This window comes from Dendrobates tinctorius, unplaced genomic scaffold (assembly GCF_039654945.1).
Source record: "Dendrobates tinctorius isolate UK_male_01 unplaced genomic scaffold, ASM3965494v1 ptg000223l, whole genome shotgun sequence".
In the NCBI taxonomy this organism is placed as follows: domain Eukaryota; kingdom Metazoa; phylum Chordata; class Amphibia; order Anura; family Dendrobatidae; genus Dendrobates; species Dendrobates tinctorius.
This window is the reverse complement of record NW_027361890.1, coordinates 1,025,527-1,038,607: the sequence shown is the minus strand read 5'-3', so window position 1 is coordinate 1,038,607 and position 13,081 is coordinate 1,025,527. Positions and strand designations below refer to the sequence as shown.

The window sequence follows — 13,081 nt, the reverse complement described above, 5'->3', positions numbered from 1 at the left end:
TGGGAACCGAATGGACTATGAAGCACTGGTATGGCACCACCTTACCAAGTTTGAAGTAACACACCTTCCCCATAAAGAGTGACACAGTAACACACCATTGATCAGATGATTGGTGTGTCCACTATGCTGCAGGCCAACGCAATAAAGCAAGGGTTTCACAACCATTTTTTTCTCATATGAAAAAATCGGTCCGATTATGCTAATCACACTCTAATCAGATGTCATCCAAGTGAGGTCCGATTTTTTTTTCCATGAACCTATAGAGATGAATAAGCAAGTGCTATTCCATTATCAGAGGAAAATTGTGCATGCTGCAATTTTTTTCAGACATTTGCACAGTCCCATAGAATAACATGGAGACGAGTGCGATCTGTGAAAATGAAGGATAGAACTTGTTCGATTTTTACAGTCGTCTGCATGAGCCCTTCACTCATAATGATCATATATTTCCCCAATAGTGGCCACTGCAGAAGAAATATAAAATATATGACACCAAATTAGGTAGATTGCTGGTTTGTGCTATACAACATACTAGACCTGAGCCTCCACTCCACATTATCCCCCGCTATAATGTAAATGTCTCATAATGGGGCATATGTACCAGGATCAATCAGTTGGGACAACATCTTTCAGGTGCCACTATGCTGTGAAAACAGAGTTTACTTTTGTCTGGAATCAGGCTCAAGTGTCAGATACTGGATCAATGTACGGTATATCCTTTATGTGATATGTTTTATACAGAATTGCTTTGCTGTAGAGTAGATATTATATGTCTGAATCATCCAATTTTAAGTCTGTCTTGCTTTTGTTTCATTTTGTATCTTTTTTATTTAAAATATTACTGCTCTGATAGTCTGTTCTTCCAAATGACCTAGGTAAACAGTAATGATGACTTTGGTGTTCTTGAAGGAAGGTGGGAAAAAGATTTTTTAGAAGGTGTTGATCCAAACACCTGGAACGGAAGTGTTGAGATTCTTTGGAAATGGTACAATGACAATTTCAAACCAGTGAAATATGGCCAGTGCTGGGTTTTTGCAGCTGTCATGTGCACAGGTAGGTTATTTTATTGTAAACAGGGAGACTCTCACTTTCACCACAATATTCTTTCTATCCTCTACATCATCCACGCTACTGAAATAATAACCATTAAATGACGGATATAACTTTGGACTGATGGATACCAGCTTCAAAAAAGACGTATTATCTAATGTTATCATAAAGGTTAATAATACCCTTAAATGGGATCATTACCATTTAATCTTTTTTTTTTTCAACATTTCAGAGCATAATAATTTGGAATTATTATGTTGTATTAATAGAAAGCTTATAAAGCTGTCATGAACCAGTTCATTCAACAAATGATATTAGATCAAATGTTCTCAGCTTTGACAAAGTACCTATATGAAGAGCTAGGTTGGGATAATACATACCCTACCGAATAGCTAAAGCCAAATTCTATCAAAGGTAATAATATCAAACCACTTTGCCGTTACTGTCCCTCCAGACAAAACTCATGCTGGATGTTAAAATTTAAAGAAAGACGACAAGGAGGACTGGAGAGAAGTCTGGGTACTTAGATACAAGGTGTAAGGTGGCAACTGCACAGGTACTGTATGGGAGGTATGTGTCACTGAGGTGTCAAGCCTCAGTGATATAAGACCCAGAAAAGAAGGCTTCAGCACATATAATGCTGAGTGATTTTTGTCAGGAACACCGCACTGCACTTGCTCACTGAGCCAGTGCGCGTGTCCTGAGTACAAAAACAGTGCTCAAAGATACCTGTGGAGCGGGGCAGCAGCGGTGACGATGCGTGCTTCAGACTATCAGGACCTGAAGCACGTGACTGCTGGGGGCGTGACCGAAGCTCTACAGAGCTAGGAGCTGCAGGGAAACTCCTAGAAAGGTAACTATGGGACAAGTTACCAAGGGGCATAGACAGGGACGTAAATCAGATCAAGCCGGGTCAAAGCACGAGATAGCAGGACAGTACCAAAGGTTTAGACAGAGTGAATAGTCAGGACTTAGCAATAGATCAGAAAACCAGAACGGACAATGGATGGTACAATAGGGACAAATGGTAACGGAGTAATGATAGCCAAGCCAGGAGGTCAGAACCAGAGAAGACAATACTACCAAAACGAGAGACGGAGCACAGAGTGAGGGGGCAGACCGGGTCATACACGGGAATCAAACAAGCAATGCAGTATACACGCACACCAGGGGGGTCAGACACAGCCAGAATAACATCATAGCTGACAGGGAATCCTAGTCTGGAGTGAGTATAAATACCCCTCCAAGATCCAAAGAGAGGCCAGCAAAAGTTAACCCTGTGAGAACAGGACATTAACCATGTCCTAACCATGACAGTACCCCCCTCTTAATGGGGGGCCACTGGTCCCACAGGTTTCTCAGGGTATCTGGCATGAAAAGCCTGCACCAGTAGCAAGGTCCACCTGACCACTGATGCGTGGACCAGTAACCATGGACAGGGACGATATCTTTCCCTCACTGCCCATTGGGTAAATGTTGTGGAGCCGAGTACAGATCTTGAGAGTGGCGCTGTACGTGTTCTTCCAACTCCAAGGATTGCAGGAATCCAGTCTGCAGAAATTGACTCCTCCTCATACTCCAGTTCCTCTGAATCAGCGCTGCAGGAGCCGTCACAGTCTACCTCCACATGGACCCATGAACACTTACCTGTTACGATCGATATGAGCAAAGCCGTGGCCAAACGTCAACAGGCCGTATTGAAATTAATTTCTTTGGGGAATCGAAGCCACACAGCACAGGAGCTCTGGAATGCCATCAAGCAGGAGAGCGATGTGTGGTTTGTGCCAGCGAATCTCCAGCCAGGCATGCTAGTGTGTGACAATGGCCGAAATCTGGTGGCAGCTCTGGGCCTAGGCAACCTCACTCACATCCCATGTCTGGCACATGTACTCAACTTGGTTGTGCAGAGTTTTTTGAGGGACTATCCGGATCTTGATGCACTGCTGCACAAGGTCCGCATAGAGTGCGCTCACTTGCAGCGTTCCAGCATGGCAAGATCGCGCATTGCAGCGCCGATTCTGCCTTCCGGAACATCGCATCATATGTGACCTACCCACCAGGTGGAATTCAACATTACATAAGTTGGAGAGGTTGTGTGAGCAGCAGGCAGCAGTAATGGAGTACCAGCTGCATCAGGCGCAAACAAGTTGCACTGCGTGCCGTTCACACTTCACCACCACTGAGTGGGCCTCTATGAAGGACATCTGCCACATTTTGCGTGCCTTCGATGATTCCACGCGGATGGCAAGTGCAGATGATGCACTAGTCAGCATGACTATCCCCCTTATCTGCCTGCTTGAAAAAACACTGCAAGCACTAAGGGAGGAGGTTGTGGAAGAGGTGGAGGATGAGGAGTCACAAATGCCATCTGTTTCTGGACAGTCTGTGCAACGTGGTTCCTCACAAAGGCCTAGGCAGGGGACACTTTGTGAGGAGGATGAGGAGGAGTCAATGGAGGAGGAAGACATCTGTCCAGAGGAGGGAGGTACACAATGCTCTAGTAGTCAGTATGTAGAGCGAGGGTGGGGTGATGCAGAGCAGGCAGAGATGATGCCTTAAGCAGGGGACAGCGCTTCTTGGCCAGTTGGCAGTCTGCAGCACATGGTTGATTTCATGCTGCAGTGCCTGAGAAACGACCGCCGCATCGCCCACATTCTCAACACGGCTGATTATTGGGTGTACACCCTCCTAAATCCTCGCTACCGGGACAACTTACAAAGCCCCATAACACCGTTAAACCGGGAGCGTAAAATGCGGAAGTACCAAGACACACTGGTGCATTCCATCATGTTCTCCATTCCACCTGAGAGCAGTGCTGCTAGTGCTTTACAAAGCAGCTCAGTGCGTCGAGGCAGTGGAGGAAGCTCTGCACAAAGAGGGAGCAGAAGCAGCGTCTCAGCACAAGGCAAGACCAGTATGGCCCAAATGTGGCAAAGTTTTGTGTCCCCGCCACAAATGTCTACACCATCACAGATGGCTCCAGTTAGCAGGAGGCAACGTTTCCGTCAGATGGTGACAGACTACATGTCTTGCCCTCTCAGTGTTCTCCCACACGGCTCTTCCCCCTTCAAGTTTTGGGTCTCTACGCTGGATACATGGCCAGAGCTTAGCCAGTATGCATTGGAGGTGCTGGCTTGCCCTGCTGCTAGTGTATTATCAGGATGCGTCTTTAGTGCCGCAGGTGGTGTACTAACAGACCGTCGCATGCGACTATGCTCCGATAACGTTGACCGGCATACTTTTCTGAAAATGAACAAGGCCTGGATCTCGCAGGAATTTGCCAGTCCTCTTCCAGATTAAATAATTGGTTGGCAACATTATCCAGGTCTCCTGTTGTGTTCATGTTTCTACCACCTGAACTGTAATCCTTGGGCTCCAACACCGCCAGTTGCTGCTCATAAGTGCCATCTGCACAGTCAACACATGCTCCAGTGTTATTGGGGTTCAGTAACGTCAGCTGATCCCCTGCTGTGTGTCCGGCAATTTGTCCTGCTCTGTCCACATTCACACTACTACAGATATTAAACTTCCTCCAATTAGGCCTCTGGCTACACTCTGTTTCTACTGTAATCCCTGGGCTCCAACACTGCCAGTTTCTGCTCAGAAGTGTCTTTGGCACGGGTACTCCCTCCTGCCCAGCCTGGTTCCAGAACACCAGCTGTTTCCGGGTAGTGTCAACGTCACTTTGCCTCCAATACGTTGTACTGTCGTGTTGCGGTCGGGTTAGCTGACTCTATGGTGCCTGCAGTTTAGGTGCTTCCTATGTGGGCTGCGGGATCTGGCAATGAAGGCTGGTTCCGTAGTGCCAATAGGACAAGCTCCCCCTGTAGGACTGTGGGTTTCGGTAACTCCGGCCGACTCGCGGCCTTGCAACTTTTTTTTCATGTGTACCTTCTGCTGCCTAATTGAGTTCCAGTACCATTATCTGGCTCTTTGGAAGTCAATCTTGAATATGTCCCCCTGGGTTCCAGTAACGTCAGCTGGTTCCAGGCAGAGCCTTTGGCTTAGGTGCCTCCTTCTCGGTATCCGAGTTCCACCAACATCTGCTGGTCCTTGGTAGTGCTTTCGGGCACAGGTACCTCCTGCTTAGTAACCGGGTTCCAGTACCATCAGCTGGTCCTCGGTAGTTCCATTGGCTCTTGTACCTTCGGCTACCCATCCAGGTTCCAGTACCGTCAGCTGGTTCTCAGCAGTTCCTCAGCCTTCTTGTACCTTCTGCTACATTTCCAAGTTCAAGCTTTTTGAAATGGTTTTTGGTAATCACACTGGATCTCCCTGACGACGACCCTAAAGACGACGACCCTGAAGACCACCCCGAAGAAGACGACGACCCCGAAAACGACGACCCTGGAGACGACGACCATGAAGATGACCTTGAAGAGGATGATGAAGGAGAACGTGTGGGAGAAGTAAAAAAGAAGGTGAAGAGCATGGAAGTAGTGAAACATAAATATCTGACAAAATATAAAAAAGCTTAACATAGTCAATATTGTCACAGCGCAGGCTCTTACGCGTCTTCCTGCGCACGCTGTCCGGCGCGCTCCTGCCTCTCGGTGCGTCCCCGCGCCCAGCCTCCGGCTCCCTCGGCGCCGGGCTCCTGCCCACGGCGCTCAGCCTCCTGGGTAAGCTGACGCGCTAGGCCCCGCCCCAATATGGCGGCGCCCACCGCTACATATGGCCGGCGTCAGCTCTGGTAAGACGCCTGATTATCTCATGCGGTGACGCTGTCCGCAGCTTCGCCCTCTGTGTCCTCAGTCCCCTCTTGTTCTCTGTCTTTGCTGCGTTTAGTACCGTGGTTATTCCTGCCTAACCTCGGTCTGCCTTTCCTGTGCTCTGCCATCCCTGTCTCCCTGGTGCTTTCCCTCCTCTGTCCTGCTTCCTACTTCCCTCTCTACATCTCAGTTATTTGCCGTACAGTCTGTATTCATTTGTTTGCTTCTTTACATCTTCAGCCTCCATTCCTGTGCGCCCCTGGGCCCCCGGTTCCGCACTCACTGGGTTACTGTCTCACCCTGTATGCTGCCTCCTGCTCTCTTACCTCAGTCGTCCCTTTGGTTCCGGCTGTCGCGGCTCTATTCCCGGGAGGTCTGTCCCTAACACTCCCTGTATAGGGGGTGGTCCTCACCTGGGCACTCGCCTCTGGAGGCTCTGGAGCCGTGACCCAGAGGGTCCACTTCCAGGTACACCTTTACTTTTCCCGCCACACCGTAACAAATATCTTTGTAACTCCGAACGTCTTAAAAAAAAATAATAATTCCTGCTATTCCATTTGATTGGGCTAAACCTCTATGCCTTTAATGTCTCCTCCACCTCCCCCAATACATTCTACATTATTCTTAGTTGTTTTCCTTCATGTAGAATTAACCTACAAGGAAAGTAAGGGTTTATTTTCATTCCGATATTTGTGTCCCATTGACTTGTATTGGTTTCCGGTATCGGAATCGGCGATATCCGATACTTTTTGGGTATCGGTCCGATCCAATATTTCCCGATATCGGAAGGTATCACTCAACACTAGTAATGGCACAAAGTGGGCTTGCTTAGAAAATCTATCAACCAGTACCCATACCACTGAGTTACCCTTGGAAGATGGAAGATTAATGACAAAGTCCATGGACAGGTGTGTCCATGGTTTATCCGGAATTGACAAAGGCACCAATTCCCCGGCCAGCCGGACCTGAGAGCTTTTAGAGCGCGCTCACACCCCACAAGTATTTACAAACCTTTTTATATCAGTACCTATAGAGGGCCACCAAAAACCCCTAGCTACTGCCCCATGGGTAGCTGCAATACCAGGGTGTGCACTTAACACAGAATCATGAAATTCTTGAAGGAGTGTGAGACGGAATTGTTCAGGTACAAACAATTTACCTGGGGGTTTATTCCTGGGAGCTTGTGCTTGTGCTTCCTGAATCTCTCTCTGTAACTCAGAGGAGATTTCGGCTACAACTACTCCCGGTTGAAGAATGGAGGAAGGAGGTTCTGGAGGGGACACAGAATCAAAACTTCGGGGTAAGGCATCCGCCTTTACATTTTTAGACCCTGGTCGGAAAGTGATGGCAAAATAAAATCGAGAAAAAAAAAGTGCCCACCGAGCCTGTCTGGGGTCAATCTCTTAGCAGACTGGATATAGGCCAGGTTTTTATGATCAGTGATGACCGTAATGGGATGAGCGGCCCCCTCCAAAAAATGCCTCCATTCTTCGAAGGCCATTTTAACCGCTAGCAATTCCCTTTTACCGACATCATAGTTTCTCTCAGCCGAAGAGAACTTCTTAGAGAAAAAGGCACAGGGTTTGAGGTTAGTCAGGGTAGAGGTGCCCTGTGACAATATTGGCCCCACCCCCACCTCCAAAGCGTCGACCTCGACGATAAAAGGTCTTGACGAATCGGGTTGTACCAACACAGGGGCTGTGGTAAAACACTTCTTTAATGTAAGGAAGGAATTTTTTGCGGCCACGGACCAATTTTTTACATCTGCCCCTTTAAGATTAAGGTCCATCAAGGGTTTCACCACCTGCAAGAACCCTTTAATGAACTTCCTATAATAATTAGTGAAGCCCAGAAATCGCTGCAACCCCTTCAGGTCATGAGGCTGCACCCAATCGGTAATGGCCTGAACCTTCCCTGGATCCATGCAGAATCCCTCCCCGGATACAATTACACCCAGAAAAGACAGTTCTTGCATAAAAAATCAGCACTTCTCCAGCTTAGTATACAAATGGTTCTCCCGGAGTCTCATAAGAACCGTACGTAAATGGTCTAAGTGTGACTGACTGTCCTCAGAGTTTATCAAGATGTCATCCAAGTAGATGACTACGTAATGCCCAATCAAGTCAGAAAAAACAACATTAATGAAATTCTGAAAAACAGTAGGAGCGTTAGTGAGGCCGAAGGGCATAACCAGGTTTTCAAACAGCCCCTCAGTTGTCAGGAACGCTGTTTTCCATTCATCCCCCTCCCGGATCCTTATAAGGTTATAAGCCCCTCGTAGATCAAGCTTAGAAAACCATTTGGCCCCCGTGAGTTGGTTGCATAGATCAGGAATCAACGGGAGAGGGTACGTGTTCTTAACAGTAATTTTGTTCAGTTCCCGAAAGTCGAGGCACGGTCGCAACCCACCATCTTTTTTCTTTACAAATAAAAACCCCGCTGCCACGGGTGAGACCAAGGGCCGAATATGCCCCTTGCGAAGGCTCTCTTTGATGTACTCTTTCATAGCTTGGCGCTCAGGCCCGGACAAATTACACAAATGAGCCTGGGGTAATTTGGCTCCAGGTACTAAATCGATTGAACAATCAAATGGTGGGAGCGCCTCAGACTCGCTTTCGGAAAACACGTCTTCAAAGTCTCTCAGGTACTCCAGAATACCCTCCAGACCGACAGACGACACAGATACAGACCTTATCGGATTGATAAAAGTAACCGGGTTACAACACAGACCATTATCATTACATCCCCATCGGATGATCTCCCCCTTCCCCCTTCACCCAATCAATGAGAGGATTGTGGCGTTGCAACCAGGGCATCCCCAATACCAGTCCTGCAGGCAGATTATTCATAATGAAACAACTTAATTTTTCCACATGAGTGGAACCCATTTTCATAGAAAAAACTTCAGACATAAAGCAAATTCCATCCCGGGTAAGAGGGGATGAATCCACAGCCACAATTTTAACAGGATCTTTTAACCTGACTGTCCCTATCTTATTAAGAGTCACAACTTGGACATCAATCAGATTAATGGAGGAACCACAGTCAACAAAGGCGGTGGTCATAACAGGACCGCCAGCAAGTTCCAATTCAACCTGGAGCACCATCTTTGTACGTGAAAAAAAATGTACTTGGGAGTCTGGGCAACATCCTCGATTGTTTCCCAGACTCAGTCGTTTCTCTGATGGTTTTTCTGAAGAAGGGCAGGAGGGGCAATTCCTTTTCCAATGTCCTGATCAGTCAAAGCTTGTATGGGATCCATGAGGATAACACACTTTTTTTTTTCCTTCAGAGGAAAAAAAAACTGAAATGGTCAGCTATAATGTCAGGAACGCCGCACTGCCAGTGCGCGTGTCCTGAGTACAAAAACAGTGCTCAAAGATACCTGTGGAGCGGAGCAGCAGCGGTGATGATGCGTGCTTCAGACTATCAGGACCTGAAGCATGTGACTGCTGGGGGCATGACCTAAGCTCCACAGAACTAGGAGCTGCAGGGAAACTCCTAGAAAGATAACTAGGGGACAAGTTACCAAGGGGCATAGACAGGGACGTAAATCAGATCAAGCCGGGTCAAAGCACAAGATAGCAGAACAGTACCAAAGGTTTAGACAGAGCAAATAGTCAGGACATAGCAATAGATCAGAAAACCAGAACGGGCAATGGACGGTACAATAGGGACAAACGGTAACGGAGTAACGATAGCCAAGCCAGGAGGTCAGAACCGGAGAAGGCAATAGTACCAAAACTAGAGACGGAGCACAGAGTGAGGGGACAGATCGGGTCATACACGGGAATCAAACAAGCAATGCAGTATGTACGCACACCAGGGGGGTCAGACACAGCCAGAATAACAGTATAGCTGACAGGGAATCCTAGTCTGGAGTGAGTATAAATACCCCTCCCAGATCCAAAGACAGGCCGGCAAAAGTTAACCCTGTGAGAACAGGACATTAACCATGTCCTAACCATGACAATTTTATTTAATGGGCCAGGATTTTAAGTCTGGGTTTTAGGAGCAGCCATAGAGTTGGGAGGGACTGGCTATTCAAATCCCTCTAGTTCCAGGCCTTTGAATGGTTTATTGAAAGCAGTTCAGCTGCCTCATTCAGTGTCTATGTCTGGCAGTAGAGGTGGAAACACCTCTAGAACTTGGTCCTGTGTGTGGAGGTGAGAAGTCCTATAAATATTATTTAATCTCTGACAAAGGTTTCAGACTTGGACTGTATTCTGATCGGGTGAGCCCGTCACTGATATACTGTATCTGTGCCTACTGCATGGACTGTTTCTTTTCTATTTATCTTTGTGCTGGAAAGGCTTTATTGTTTGGAATCCTATTGAAGTTTATGTCCTTTAATAAATCTTCTTGTTGCACCAAGAAACTTTGTACCTCTGTGAAAGCTACCAGCTGCTTGAAAGTGAGTAAATCCATACAAGAGATAGAACAGAAACTTGACTCTTTGCCCCAGGTGCAAGAAAGCCTGGCTATGGATCAACCTTTCTCCTTTCTCTTACATACAAAGACATTGTTTTTCTGTTCCACCTTCTGCAATTATATAATCACTTGTTGTTTTCCTTCTAGTGCTCAGGTGCCTTGGCATTCCAACAAGAGTCATCACAAATTTTAACTCTGCCCATAACACAGATGGAAACATGGCAATTGATATGCACTATGACACTGAAGGAAAATTTCTAGAAATCTCCAATGACAGTATTTGGTATGTTTCCAATGCCACAAAACACAGTACACAGTACAAAGCGATACCAACTTGTTCACTTTTTGTAGTCATTGTAAGTCACTGTAACTAAATTGTTTGACTATAGTGCCATATTCCATTATTTGACCCCAAAAGTAATTCCTACACAGTAGAGTTGACTACATTGATGCTGATGTACTGGCAAATAGCAGTAGTGCCAGTGCCACTTAGTACAGCCTACATGGTACTACCAACCATAGTAGCAGCAAAGTATAGGCCAAAGTAACATGGCTACAGAGATAGTCCATATTGATGGATATCTTGAAGATCACATGTAAGAATACACTGTTAAGAGAGAGATTAGAGAACTAGTAATATCTATTTTTCTATATTCACTCTAGAAGAGCATCAGTACAGGAAATACTATCAGTATACTGGAAAGTGGCCACTAGACAGTTACATAGTACTGTAAATGTATGTAATACTAAGTGTACACATAGAGTACTCTAAAAAGGATGCCTGTCAGAGCAAATAATGTTATAAAAGAGTCTTGAATTTTGAGTATCTCCATCCTGAGTGATCGCATGAACCGTGTGATGGGACAGTTTAAATGCGAGGACATTTTGGATAGACATGCTGTCAACTTTCTTTGAAAGCCAAATTTTTGACAAGGAAAGGAAGGAAATCTGTTCAATCTCAGTTAACACAAGATTAACCCTAAAAGAATGCATGATATTCATAACACAAACCCTACGCAATAAATAATGTCAATAAATCTTTATTAAATACTAGCTGCTTGCCCGATTCTAAAGCATCGGGAACTCTAGAATATGGCCAGCGGGAGATTAAAATAAAAAAGTGATATACTCACCATTCGACGGCCTCCGGACTGTGTCCCTCCTCTCAACGCTCCCGGCATCTTCCGTTCCCAGTAATGCTTTGCGCCAAAGACCACTGCTGACGTCACTCTTGCGAGGGCGCGACATCATCAGTGGTCTTTGGCGCAAAGCCTTACTGGGAACGGAAGATGCCGGGAGCGTGGAGAGGAGAGAAAAAGTCCAGAGGCCGGAAGGTGAGTATATCACTTCTTTTTTATTTTAATTCTATTTTTTACACATTTATGGTACCCAGGGTCCGGAGGAGTCTCCTTCCTCTGGACCCTGGGTACCGCTAGCCGGTCATCTTCCGACTGCATTGCCGCTGACGCCCGTGCGCCTGGAAATGACCCGCGGCAACCATTGGGAGATGAGCGGCTAGCACCGCTGATCTCCCGACGGTAGCGGTGGCATGCGTCATTCTAATTGAGGACTGTGCCTGCGCACTGCACCTGTCGCTGATTGGTCGAGGCCTGGCGGCCGCGACCAATCAGCAACGCAGGATTTCGGTTACAGACCGACAGACACCATAAGACGATTATATATATATATATATATATATATATATAGATGAAATACACTATGAATCCGCTTCAAAATACTGATATCTAATCTAAGGGACACAGATGTAGCCAGAAAAACAGAATGATCCTATGTTAACAACTATGGATAGTCCAAGCAAGGGAAACAAAGCATGAGTCCTGAATGGATATACAGTACATGCATTTCCATAAAAAAGGGAAAGAGTTAAATCTATGTGATATCTATTTACATAACTGCAGTGCAATCATATCTATTTATAAGAGATAAATACCTTTTGACAAATTGATGGGTCTCTATAATATATAAGGAAGATCTGGCTCTGTATCCCTCCACGCCGACTCACGTTTCGCCAGGCGTCTTCCGGTGGAGTGTCAACACAATGTGTTAATATAACAATATTCAATTGTTCTAGCTACATCTGTGTCGTTTAGATGAGGCATCATGGTTTCATATTGTATTTCATATTTAACAAACGTTTATTGATATGTATTGGCTAGCTTACTTTCTGGGTTTACCTTACTTCCAGGCTTTGTGTTTTTATGTCTTATGTTTATTGTAGTGATGTGGTATACAGTCATGGCCGAAAGTGTTGGCACCATTGAAATTGTTCCAGAAAATGAAGTATTTCACCAAGAAAATTCTTGCAGTTACACATGTTTTGCTATACAAATGTTTATTTCCTTTGTGTGTATTGGAACAACTCAATAAATGTAACTGAGAAAATGAGTAAAAAAGGCAAATTGGACATCATTTCACACAAAACCCCTAACATGGGCTAGAAAAAAATTGTTGGCACCCTCAACTTAATTTATAGATTTTTGCACACCCTTTGTAATAAATAACTGCATTCAATTGCTTACTAGAACCATCAACAAGTTCCTCACACCTCTCATTTGGAATTTTAGACCACCCTTCATTTGCAAACTGCTCCAGGTTTCTCATATTTGAAGAGTACCGTCTTTCAACAGCAATTTTAAGATCTCGCCAGTCGCCACATGTGTTCAATGGCATTTAAATCCAGACCCATTGGTGGCTAGTTCAGAACTCTCCAGCACTTTGTTTCCATCCATTTCTGGGTGCTTCTTGAAGTATGTTTGGGGTCATTGCTGGAAGACCAATGACCTGGGATGTAAACCCAGCTTTCTGACACTCGGCACTACATTGCGACCCAAAATTTTTTGTTAATATTCAGATTTCATGACAACTTG

The 13,081-nt window shown here is 45.7% G+C and overlaps 1 protein-coding gene across 1 annotated transcript in view; it reads left to right on the top strand.

Moving 5' to 3' along the window:
• Positions 1–13,081, top strand: part of LOC141059038 (protein-glutamine gamma-glutamyltransferase E-like) — a 45,551-nt gene that overhangs the window by 16,629 nt on the left and 15,841 nt on the right. The window contains exons 6-7 of the mRNA XM_073555247.1: positions 876–1,053; positions 10,341–10,476. Coding sequence (XP_073411348.1) covers positions 876–1,053; positions 10,341–10,476 — 314 coding nt within the window. The remainder of the gene's footprint in view (positions 1–875; positions 1,054–10,340; positions 10,477–13,081) is intronic.